The 12,362-nt window shown below is 39.5% G+C and overlaps 1 protein-coding gene across 5 annotated transcripts in view; it reads left to right on the top strand.

The window, feature by feature from the left end:
* ARRB1 (arrestin beta 1) overlaps positions 1 to 12,362 on the top strand; it is an 841,034-nt gene that overhangs the window by 782,657 nt on the left and 46,015 nt on the right. For all 5 annotated transcript variants that reach the window (XM_078658595.1, XM_078658596.1, XM_078658593.1 and 2 more), the window contains one exon: positions 8,799 to 8,882. In XM_078658595.1, coding sequence (XP_078514721.1) covers positions 8,799 to 8,882 — 84 coding nt within the window. The remainder of the gene's footprint in view (positions 1 to 8,798; positions 8,883 to 12,362) is intronic.

Here is a 12,362-nt window from a genome sequence, read left to right as displayed (position 1 = left end):
GATAAGATGTACTGCTCTGAAATAACAAATAAATCATCCATAGAAGCCAGTTCAAAGATGCTCAGTACAGACTTTTACTGTGGTTCCTAGAACAGAAGTACAAAAGTTCAGGCAAGGCTCGGCTTGTAAAAAGATGGTAAACACTTGAATATGTTGTTTACACAAAATTGCAGTTCAAAACATTCTTCCTTCTTCACTGGCTGCTTCTATAAATAACTATTCCTCCATCATGCTTGAAACAAGCAGAAGCCATGGATACAGCATAAACAGATGGTGCCTAAGATGATTAGACGAGAGGCAACCTATTTTCACATCCGCTGAATGTCTAGCCAAATTCTAAGATCTGCGTTAAAGCACTGGGTCCAAGCGAGGTCTAGAATAAATAGACGGAGCAAGAAACACAACACTGAACAATGAGACCACAGCAACAGGGTAACACACATAACAAAAAGTAAAAAAAATGTAGGCACGAGGAGATTATGTTATTTGCCCAGAATCACAGGATGTTGAGTCGACGCCGAGACTCAAGTCTGGTTCCCCAGTTTCAAAGTCGGCTTCTCTGGCAATATCCTGACATACATTTACATGACATTATCTTTATATCTGTCTGTGTCTGTCGCAGCTTATGCACACTTAGGGGCTTATTACGATGTCGGGCAGATTCATGTCCTCTGACACCATTGCAGAAAGGATGCAGTATTAGGATGCGATCGCCCATAGGGTTGTCGCAAATATCCATCCTACAATGGAAGCTTGTGCGGTGGGTGGGCGGAATGGGCAGGTGCATAAGCTTCCATTGTAAAATGGATGTTTGCAAACATCGCTGCATCGTGTGCCAGACACCATGCAGTGCCTGCCACACAGTTCAGGAATGTTTAGGGAGGCACCATAGGTGCACCCCAGACCCCATAGATGAGGGCCAGGGGGGAAGGAGGCCCTGATTGGGGCCCTCAACGACACTTTCTGGCAGCCTTTCCATTTTGGAAAGACAGACATGGAAAAGCTGTCAGAAAGTGCCATCATTATGCCAATGGCGGGACCGAGGTTGATCCAACATATGAGGCGTGTGCCCTGACGAAGAGCCGTCCCCACCAGTAGCAGACCGTTTGTGGTCGAGGTTGGGATTACGGAGCAACCCGACATTAGGCAAAGTGACTTTTACTCGCCTTTCCTTCTACACACTCGTTTGACCTTCTATTTTGTGACCAGAAAGACCTGACGATAGCATTGGCTGACGAATACAAGAGCGGCTCATTAAGAATATAGACCGTGCAAATTTTAAAGATAGCCATCTTTATGGCATCACACATTTAATCCGGATTATATGTGAAGGTTGCGAGTCTTCTATAAATGAGATGTTTTACATGTATGTGGGATTCTATCTATGATATCCTAAAGAGGGTGTTGGCTTTTAATCATTTTGCCCACCAAAACGCGTCGATGCTCCCCTTTGAGTTGAAGTGCTTAAAGTCCTGTTGACGACATTTCTGATTGAAATAATTAACTGTGAATCAGAGTGTGATTATATTTGTGGCCTTTGTACTGATCTCATGCTAATAGGATCTATCCATTCCTTCGCCTTTGTTTCCCACTTATGATTGTAGATTGTCATGAAATGTTTATTGTGTATAGCATGGGTAATGTTTTATTGTAATTGATATCAAGCAATTATAGGCCTTTTTTAACAAATTCAATTGAATAAATTGTCCGGTTTTTTAAATTAATTTTTCCCTTCTTTGCTCCAGTCTGAATGAGTTGTTGTAGCATGACAGTGTCTCTGTGATATTAATTTGTGCCCAAAAGGGAATTTCTTTTTGACAATTGTCTGTTGGTACCCTACCCTTTTGAGCTGCGGGGTCCCTCTCTTTTGTTAGAGAATGGCGGGACCGAGCCTGGCTCTAATGTCATTAGGGGGATTATGGTGGGTTCCGGCGCACTGTCAGAAGCTCTGCGGATGGTCCCTCCACCCGATGCCTTCGCTCGCCGCGCAGTAATGCAGCGGGTGGACTGCAGGGGCAGATGTCGGTGGGTCGGACACCGACATGCTGTCGGTGTTGGTTCCACCGACATCATAATCAGTCCCATAATGTTTGCTCTTACTCTCTAAGACCTTACTTGAAAATCCATTTTGTGCACCAGAGGGTTCAAATGAAATCCAAAGACAGTGGCTAGATATTGGGTGTTTGGGGGCTTCTGGTCAATGTCATCAAGGGACTACTAGCTCTGCATATGGTCATGTATAGAATTAAAACTTTATTTTAAGCCAAATAACATTTCTGAACCAGACCACCACAGTATTAATGCATAACTAGAGTTACACGGATAAAACTAGTTTCATACTTATGTTCGGAGATAGAGCATGGAACCTCAGACATTTGCCAAGTATGTCAGATCTTCTTCAGTCTAGGTTTAGTGAGAACTATATGGGTCTTCCAAGGGATGAGGCGTGCTGGGTCTTCCAAGAAGAGAGGTATGCTAGGTTATTTATCAATAGTTCATATTATTTAACAAATATCATTCATTTTGAGTCAAGACACAAAAAAGGAGACTAGAGGAGATTTTAAGACCAACGTGTACTCTATCCTTGAACATAAACTAAAGCACACACTAAAATACCTAAGTCTAAAATACGTTTTTTTTAGTAATCAACAGATTGAACTGACTTGCAATGCTCCTGAATAAAAGTGTGGAAAAAAGCTTTCGTTCTATGACGAGAACCCTCACCCACCAGAAGGTGGCATGCTTTATCTAAGGGTTCTTACTCACACCACAAAAAAGTTGTGGCATGGGCTACAACTCCTAAAATTAGGAGGAGCTCTTTAGATGTTTTGAATTATCCCTATGTGAGTAAGATGTATGGGTGAATATAGCAGAGTGTCAAAGTAGATACAAAGTGAAGTATCTATGAAAAATAATAATAGCCTTAAATAATATAGTAACATCAGCAAATGCTGACAAGTTAATGTGTTAATATCTGAAGCCAAAAAGACCCAGTGTAGAAAAGCTGCTGACACCCTGAAAACTCAGAATTGCTGTAACAAGAATACACCAGCCACCCGTAGGAGATCTTCCAGCCAATGCTATTGCACCCTTATCTGCGTATAGGAATTAAGCCTTCTGCAGACTGTTACAACACAATGCATTAGTGAAGGATCCTTTTACCCATACACATCCAACATTACTTAATACAAGAAATATATGGATACAGGTTTCTTTGGGTTCAGAAATAGGCTTCTTCTTTGAAAGTCGAAAGGAGATGGAGAATCACATTCTTACAAAGCATTTGGAAAGCTTTGACAAGATGCTATACCAAACACGTCCTTATAGAAGTGAAAACTTGGCAAAATTACAGGAAGTCTAGCAAATTCTCACAAGATTACCAAAACTCTCTAGTTGATGGCCTCCACATTTGACTGGGAATAAGATCTGAACTGCTTGGTAATATGTTCTGTCATTTCTGATTTTAGTTAGACATTTGGCCACATCAACATGAGTGCCAATGATTCATTTATTTTTGCAGCAAAGATGATTTATTTCTAATTGCAATGGTGTACAGGGTTTTGGATGCTATGTTTTGGTCAGGGGTGTGTTTGGAGAATACTCCTGGTGACAGGAGTTGTCCTTTCATTGTGCACCGGGGAGAATTAACCTCAATTCCTAGGATCATATCACAACGAAGTGCATTGGGGGGCCTGAAAGAGCAAAAGGGGAATCTAACTGAGGATAATGGGTAGATATGCGGTGTAAGACACTGTGAGGATACAATGGCTAGGTAAATGTTAGCTCTATTGCTTGTTTACAGGAAGGGGTGCTGTGGGCAGCCAGACCTATGAAATGAAGACAGGATGTGTAGTCCTTTACTGTGCTCCTTAGTAAATAAATATAAGGAACCTTATAGGTTTTTAAGGTGCGAGAATGACATGTGGTGGGTGAAGGAAGTAGGTAACAATGCCTTCCAGTAACTTAGTCAGAATGGTTTTGGGCTGCAGGTTAAAGATATACAGGACTGGTATGTGTCAGTAGGTGTAGGAGCTAGTCAATCGCAGACAATATATTTTTTTAAGATCTTCAGCTGTTATGCAATTATATAGGTGTGGCCATAGCACCTCCTCTTTGTCCCAATGGGGCCTCCGCCCTCATAGCAAAACTTACTGTTCTGCAACCAAGCAAGAAGTGATCATCTGTTATTCTACTATCTTCTCCTAGCCATCCAATTGTTCAACAGGTAGCCATTTCACCTGCCCCATACCAAAGGACCAATGTGAGGTCACAAGCAGAACCACCAAGTGTGCCTGTGCAACACAATACCAAGGGAACAGTCATAAACAGGCGGGTTAGTTCTAGCAGGCCAGTGCCATAGCGGTGCACTATCGGCTGAAAGGAGATGTAACTTCCACTTCTGCCCTAGTCACAATTCGGTTTTTGGAAACTTGTGTTGGGCTATGCCATGCCACGTAAGGTGGTTATCACGTTAGAAGAGGTGGGCACCTACCTCCGATGCTGTGAAGAGGCTTACACGAGTGCTGTAATCTGGATCAATGAAGAAACTTTGTGCCTCATTTATGAGGCCTTGCGGCAGTTTTGCGCTTGCGATGCGTCACTTTTTGTGACGCATCGGCGGCGTAAAACATGCCTCCTGTTGCGCACTATTTACAAAGTGACGCATCTAAGCAGATGCGTCACTTTGTAAACCCCTGCGCTACATTATACCTGCGTCAGGTATAATGTATGCAGAGGGGGCGTTTCCCCGCAAATAGCCTCGTAATAGTGACGCAGTGAAATCTATGAGATTTCACTGCGTCACTTTTAGGACACTGTTGCATCAAAATCTTGCGCCTGCCTCACAGCTGACGCAAGCCCTTTCACTTGGGGCTTTCCCCATGTGAAAGGAGGCATTGCTGGAGTTGCGTCACTTTTGTGACACATTCCAGCAATGCGTAATTTTTGCGCTTACAGATACGTCAGAAATACTGACGTATCTGTAACTCCTTGCGCCATGATGCGTCATAGTGTAAATATGACGCATCATTGGTCTCGCAAGGAGGGCGCAGTGAAAAGTGACGCATCGATGTTTTCACGCAGCAATGCGTCACTTTTCATAAATGCGTCCATTTGAGTTGAGAGGTTGAATGACTGTCTCTTCTGCTATAACTCTACTAGATGTAGTTTTTAAATAAATGCATTTTTAATAAAGAAACAAATGCATTCATGATTGAGCACTCCTTATTCATATTCACACAATTATTCCTGTGTGATTTCTTTTAGTTCAATATACTTTTCTGACTTGACTTTTCCTTGCAGTACCACCCAGTGAAAATTAGTGTAATTGGTGCACTTCCCCCAAGTTCATCTGCTAGCTCTCTTAGGTATTACGTACGCGAGCTAAAGATTTTGGGGAAATGTTTTGCACTAGTTTGTAAACCTCTGCTAAATCAAACTGCATCATGTTAGTATGAAATGTGCCTCTCCACTTCTTTAACAAACAACTGACAACTTGCACAGTCTGAGATAGGCTATATCTCAAAAGTGTGTGTGAGTAGGTTACTCAGCTGTGAGTATATCACACACACATATGTCATATAGTTACACATTTCATTACAAGTTCTTCAAGGCATAAATCTTACACATATGAATCAGGTCCTCTACGTTCAACATTTCAAGGAACAGGTTATTAGAATTAAAACAGATTGGACTGGTACTCTTTCTACCATTGTCTATCCCTGTTTGCACAACAGTGGTATATCTGGATTTCATCAAATTGCAAGAATTCGCAAAGGAATAATTACCACATTACAGCTGATATAACTATATTATTGTGCAGAAAACATTATATTAACATCACCATTATACACTAATATTGTGTGGGTTCAAGATAATATGTTTGCCAACTAAGCGTTGTCACTTCACAAAGTTGCAGATATCATCACCTTTGCATATCTTTGCTTGTGGAAAACACTTTATTGCAAGATAATTATTCAGAAAAGATTTGCAAGGGTTCTTCCAAAATCCCTTTCTTTTGTAGGACCATGCTCCATCTACTATTTTAGGAAACAAAGTTTTGAAACCGTGGTCAACATTGTGAATGTGTAACTTCATGAATCTGTCAAAAATTATTTCACAAATTTATCACACTACTAATTCAAAATATATCCATCAATCTCAGACAATTAAACCCTGTTCAAACCCTGAAGATCTCTTAGTTAAGATATTTAATGTTGACAAACTAATACGGCTCGCTCTTACATGAATATCCATCAGATACTTAGTACTAAGGGAATAACAATTTAAGGATAGAGAAATACTTCCCTATATTATTCTCTTGCCACACAAAACTCTTTGAAAGTAAATATTTTTTTAAGCATCAAATATGAATAGTTTTAATGCACAATTAAAATATTTCCTACTTCCATATCCTTTGTATGTATTGTTTGACATTAGTATGTCAAATAACTGAATGATTTTGAAATATATAGTATGCTTTTTATCCTGAATTATCGTCAAAGAAACACAATTGTAACCTTGAAATCACAAGGGACCTGGGGTAAACATACATAGTCTAAACAACAGTTAAACCTAGTTAAAAATCATAAGAACCATTAATGTAACATATTTGAATAACATATTAGAAAATGCATACACATGAGTTAAAAAAATAATTAAACAGAAGTAAGAGAGTTTAAGTTTTAAAAACATGCTCAGTCCTAATAAACGTGACACACAAATATTAATAAATGGCATAAGTGTGACATACACAAGTACATTAATTACATCCCTAGTCAATAGGTAGAGGCAAGAATGGTACATAAATTACAAAGTTAAAGTCGCTTTAATCCCCTTAAAGTGAGGGATCATTATCAGGACTCCAACAATATGAAAAGCCGATGAGTCAGCTAAGCAAAAGAAAAGAAATAAGAGAGATTGGTGTAGAGCATTGGTTGACACAATGAAAGCACACATAAGGTGAGAACACACCATGCTATGCTCACATGTGTAGAGGATACTAATTGGAAAAGAAGGGAAAGGGAGAAACATGAGCCTAATAAAAGAAAAGTTTCTTAACATACTACGGTAAAACTAAATGAAACTCACCACCAGAAAAAGGTGGAAACCCAAATTGAGGGTTAGTGCGGTGAATGCCAAGGCACAGCAAAGGGTGGCGAGCAGGCATAGAATCTTTCTTCTAATGAGAACGGGTATGCAGAAATATGTATGGCAAGGCAAATATCGGTAATTGGGAATAAGGTTACCTCCACATCCAGGATTAGGGCACACTCTAGGAGAACAACCATGCCCACCTAAAATAAGTGGTCCCCTCGAGGGAAAAAGCAAAAATGATGCACAGGTAGCTAACAATCTATTATTCTGAAAATGGGAATCAACCCATAATGTAGTCTGTAGGAGAACTGAATTGAAGAGTACAATGCTTCCTGTACACATTCCAACATCCTAGGCACCATGAGTAAGAAATCATTGAAATAGAATAGGTCTATGGAGACCATCTTGAGAGGAATTGAAACAGGAAAGGAGAATGATAAGTAGTAAAATATAGAGTAATGGTGGCGGCCATTTTGAAAGAATCCTAAAAGAATTGAAATGAGAGGACAGGTCAACAGGACAGAGCAAAGTGAGTGAGGAATAAGCCTGTATACATGAATAAAGAACTGAAAGGATAAGTACAATGAAATGAAGCACATAGACCAGCAGTGTGCTGAGTGTCCTCCTCAAATTCCATTGTCCCTGAGATCATGAGGAAGGCGTCATTAAAAAGTACAGGTCTATGGAGGCCATCTTGAGGGGAAGCCCCCACAGAAAAAGTAGAAACAGAAGAGGGAGATAGGTAATTCAATGTGGAGTAAAGGTGGTGGACATCTTGGAAGAATTCAAAGAGGAATGAAATAAGAGGACAGATATATTGAAAAAGAGGGAGCTGAGTGAAAAGGATGAAACTGAATAATCCTTACTAACAGCCCAATTTACAGATCATGGACAGGGTACTAAATCACGAAAGGGTTGCAGTACCCTGCCCCCCAAAGAAATGCCCCCCAGCCCAATTTAAGGTTGGGAGGATATCCTGCTTTCCATCGACTGAGACCCAGTTGCCTCATTCAACGGACTGCTTCCTCAGATGGCTAAACATTGTAGAGGCCATTGGAGGAAGGGTTTTACTATTTATGGTGAACAGTGTCTTCTTTTTCTGTTCTTCACCTCTGGGTACAAACTTGGGGTGTTGGAAAGGATAAAAAACAAACAATGACTCACACACCCTGGGGAAAAAAACTTCTAGGATGAGGTAGTCATTATTTATTTGCTTTTCAGTAACAAACTCCCACTTTGCAAATTTGTTTAAAAAAAATAAAACTTTAGTAAAGTTTGACAAATTACCTTAAATCAGACAGCGGCCGTTCACCAAACTTTGTGCAACTAGACAGGCACCAGTATGACAGCCCTTTATTGTCAAGGTACAGAGATCACTGCTGGGTTCCCAGTAATCTATAAGTTTGGTGGATGGTAATCCATTAGAGTGGTATACTTAATATCCTCCGCCACTCTTACGGACTTTCTTCATCTGCCAAGCTGTAGATCAGGCCCAAAATATCTTATTCAATAATACTATATTTAAGGCTGTTTAACCTACGTTGTGTATTTTGTCTATAAATTGATTATTTTGTTGTCCAGTTTCCATCGAAAATAGATTATTTGAATGAATATAGTTCTATGAATGCACATTTGGGCATTGGTTTTTAATGTTTTGTTTGGCCAGAAGACCTGTTTCAGATGTGCTTTTATATTCTTTCCAGATTAAGAGATGGAGCCAACAAGGAGATTCTTGGAATCATAGTGTCATATAAAGTTAAAGTAAAGCTGGTTGTATCACGAGGAGGGTAAGCATGGACACATTTATCACAAACTACTGCTTTTGAAGTAGAATATTGGTATTCATTGGTTGCCTTGATTATATTTTCATGCATAATTGATTTTATTTTAGCTATATAATGTTTTTGATGCAGCAGAGATCCTCGTCAAAGCACTTTACTAAAATGAAGACTGGAGGCTACAAAGTAACCTAAATACAATATTGACTATACCCTGACGGGCAAAAACTATGGTCTGCAAGTTGTGCAAAATAGCCACTACAGTTTTTCATTTACTCTTTGTGGCATTCACAGTGCTTGCTTCACAATGTTAGTTATCTAACTTGAGGCCTTCCACAAGTCAAGATCTCCCACCACAGTATTAGTACTTTCCTGCAGTGCTTTGAAATTGTATTGGTCTTGCAGTCACATAAACCTGTGGGGACTGTGTGTAGCCTGGGTGTTCCCTTAAAAGATGGGCAGTCCCTCTTAAGTACTTAAAATATGTGTACGTGCAGTTGGCTGGCGGAAGGGCGGAAGGTTCCATTGGTTTCACAGGTTTTGTCTGGCCAGGTGCTTGTTGTTTCTACAAGCTTGTGTGTTCATGGTGAGCTTATCTTTGCAGGGATGCACAATGCTGTGCTTATTGGTCTCTGCATAACTACTGCTTATTATTAGAGGTCTTTTGCGGAAATAGAGGTCCATACAAGAGATAATATATGCAAAGATTGGGGTCCATGGTTGAGAAACCTTCTGAAGGAATGGTGGCTGTGTGTGTACTGGTCCATACTGAACTGGTATTCCTGGATGATGTGGCCTCTGTAGAACTTAATGTGAAGTGTTCAGTGTGAAGTTAGATGTCCAAGGGGGATGGCATGCATATTTAAAAAAAAACTAGGTGAAATGGTCTTATCAAGACTTGATCTCCTCATTTGAGATTTAAAAAATACTCTAGTATGTCAGTCTCCAGTGCTAGACTGTCTATGGGTTTGGAAGACTCTGTGAAGATGGCAAGTGGTGGTTTCCCTGACTGATATCTTTGAAGATATCCCATAGTTCAGTGACTGTCATAATAGATAGTTTACAGTGTGGGGCTGGGTTTAGGTGAGCAACTTCATTTTAGATAAGCCAAGCATCCTTTAAGTATTTTTCATTGTGGAGAAAGAAATATAAATTGGAATTAATTATATCAAACAGAGTATATTTTATTAAATGTATCACCCAATGTCTGTAGTCTGTAATCTGTGAAACTGTGAATCTACCGCGTTTTTCAATGTTTTTCGCACATGCATGTTTACTGTTTATGGCTTGTCTGTAATAATAAAACTCAAATGACAAGTGGTTTTGACTTTGTTTCAGCGTTGTTGTGTAGTGCCACAATATCACCCAAAGAACTGAAATGTACATTCATAAGCAAAAGCGACTAATAAAGCTTTTCAAAAAAATCATCTAATAGTGTATATCTGAATCCACTCTGCAAAATATGAGACTAATGCCATAGCCTTACTTTTCTCCAGTTAATTATTACTTTTTTCACGTTAGTCCTCTATAGCAAGCAAGCAACCACCTTCTCCAATGCCCATGTCCCAAATTTTAGAATGTACTTTCTTATTTTTCATATCACTAATCCTCTCTGTTACAGCCATGGAAATTCTACAACAATCCACAATTCGATTTATGAATTTGTAGCAAATATTGTGCAATTAAGTTCTAATCTTTCTCTCTGTTCAAAATGTCAAGTTCATTCTAATCAGCCCTTTCTCTTTTAATAAATTAGCCCTTTTCGTCATGTTATGTTATAGGAGACCTCATATATCTTGTGTGTCTCTTATCTCTTGCACTTTACAATATTCCCTATGATATACCTGCCTTTTTCAATTTTTCAATACACTCCTATCTCCCCTATTGGATGGGTATTTCCCTGTCACAGGTTTGCACTCCCATTCTACCTTTCCTTGCTCAACCATGGATTCAGCATTGTTCAAAAAGGGGGACAGATTGTGATTTTTCAGCCAAACTGAGTGCAAATAATTAGCTTATTTAAGTAGCTTGTCATATTTGCTTTCTTTTCTTTAATGATGATTTCACTTGTTTTGAGTAATCTATCTATATGCTCGGGAAGGGATATGACTTGATAAGTTCTAAAATTGAGCCAAACCCTTGATCTGTAGACATAGGACCACATGTATTAACATTTGTAATAGTGATTACTCAATTGCAATTTTCTGCGATTCACAATTAGGTAATCGCTATTACAAATGTATGAAACTCCAAGAGTTTCAAATAGAGATTTGTAGAGGGTCGCAAATCGGCCTACCTCATTAATATTAATGAGGTAGTTCACAATTTGCGACCCACTAGGAATCTCTAAATCCACCATGTCCGTGAGTGCTTAGCAAAAAAGCAATCTTTTTCTTTTTAATTGCTGCCCGTTTTCCTTAAAGGAAAACAGGTTGCCTTTAAAAATAAATGAATAGTTCACTTTTCATTTTTTAAGAGCAGGCAGTGGTCTTCTTCCCGTTCGTGAATGGGTTACCACCAACTGGTAGTTGGTGGAAAATGTGAATGTTTTGCGACTATATTCAAGGTCATAAAACATTCATACCTACCGCAGTTATTCAATATTTGGAAGGGACGCCCTAAACACGCCCCTTCCACATACCGAATCGCAAACCCATTTTGCGATTCAGTAACAGGTTATCGAAAGGCAAAATAGGTTTGGTACATGTAAAAAGCATGGACAAGTCAGGGAATTTACTCATTTGCGAACGCAAAAATGCTTGATACAAGTGGCCCATAATGCTCATGTCTGGTTGTGCACCAATAGGTAGCTCCATTACCCTAAAACATGTCACTCCAGGAGCAGGAGGATGGCTCATGAAGACAGGTATTTCATAATGTCAAAATTAGATAGAAAATATTTGTTTTTTTCAGGTAAAATCTGAAAATAGAGACCATGAAACTAAGAAGAGGGATTTCTTAAAAGGTGGAGTATGATTATGGCAGATTTATAATGGGCGATCAAACAGAATTACGCACAAAGGGCCTGATTCACAAAGGGCCTCCGCACTTGTGGCAGAGGTCCCGCAATTGTGGGGGAGTCTCCGCACTCCGGCGGAATGTCCGCAATGAGAATTCTCATTGCATAGATTCAACCTCGAGTGTGGATATTTCCCCACAATTGTGGGGCCTCAGCCACAAGTGCGGAGGCCCTTTGTGAATCAGGCCCAAAGATTCTAATTTGTATGAGTTACTCTTACAAGCGGCCCAGTTTAGCATATTGAACTTCCAAAATGGTGTCATAGATGTGTTTGTGTTTTGAACTATTCAGAAAGAGAGAAATCATATTTATGTACACAGGACAGCGGACTAAGGGAGGGAAGAAATATCTATTTGGTTCCTCTGCAGCTTTTAAATTGACATTCTATTATCTCATCTACTAGTATGATTTTGAGGTCTATCACCAGGGCATTTTGAAATACGTAAAGAACTATTATTTTATGTGTCCTG

The sequence above is a fragment of the Lissotriton helveticus genome, chromosome 8, assembly GCF_964261635.1.
Source record: "Lissotriton helveticus chromosome 8, aLisHel1.1, whole genome shotgun sequence".
Taxonomy (NCBI): Eukaryota; Metazoa; Chordata; class Amphibia; order Caudata; family Salamandridae; genus Lissotriton; species Lissotriton helveticus.
Note: the sequence above shows the minus strand (reverse complement) of the source record. Positions and strands in the feature narration are given on the sequence as shown.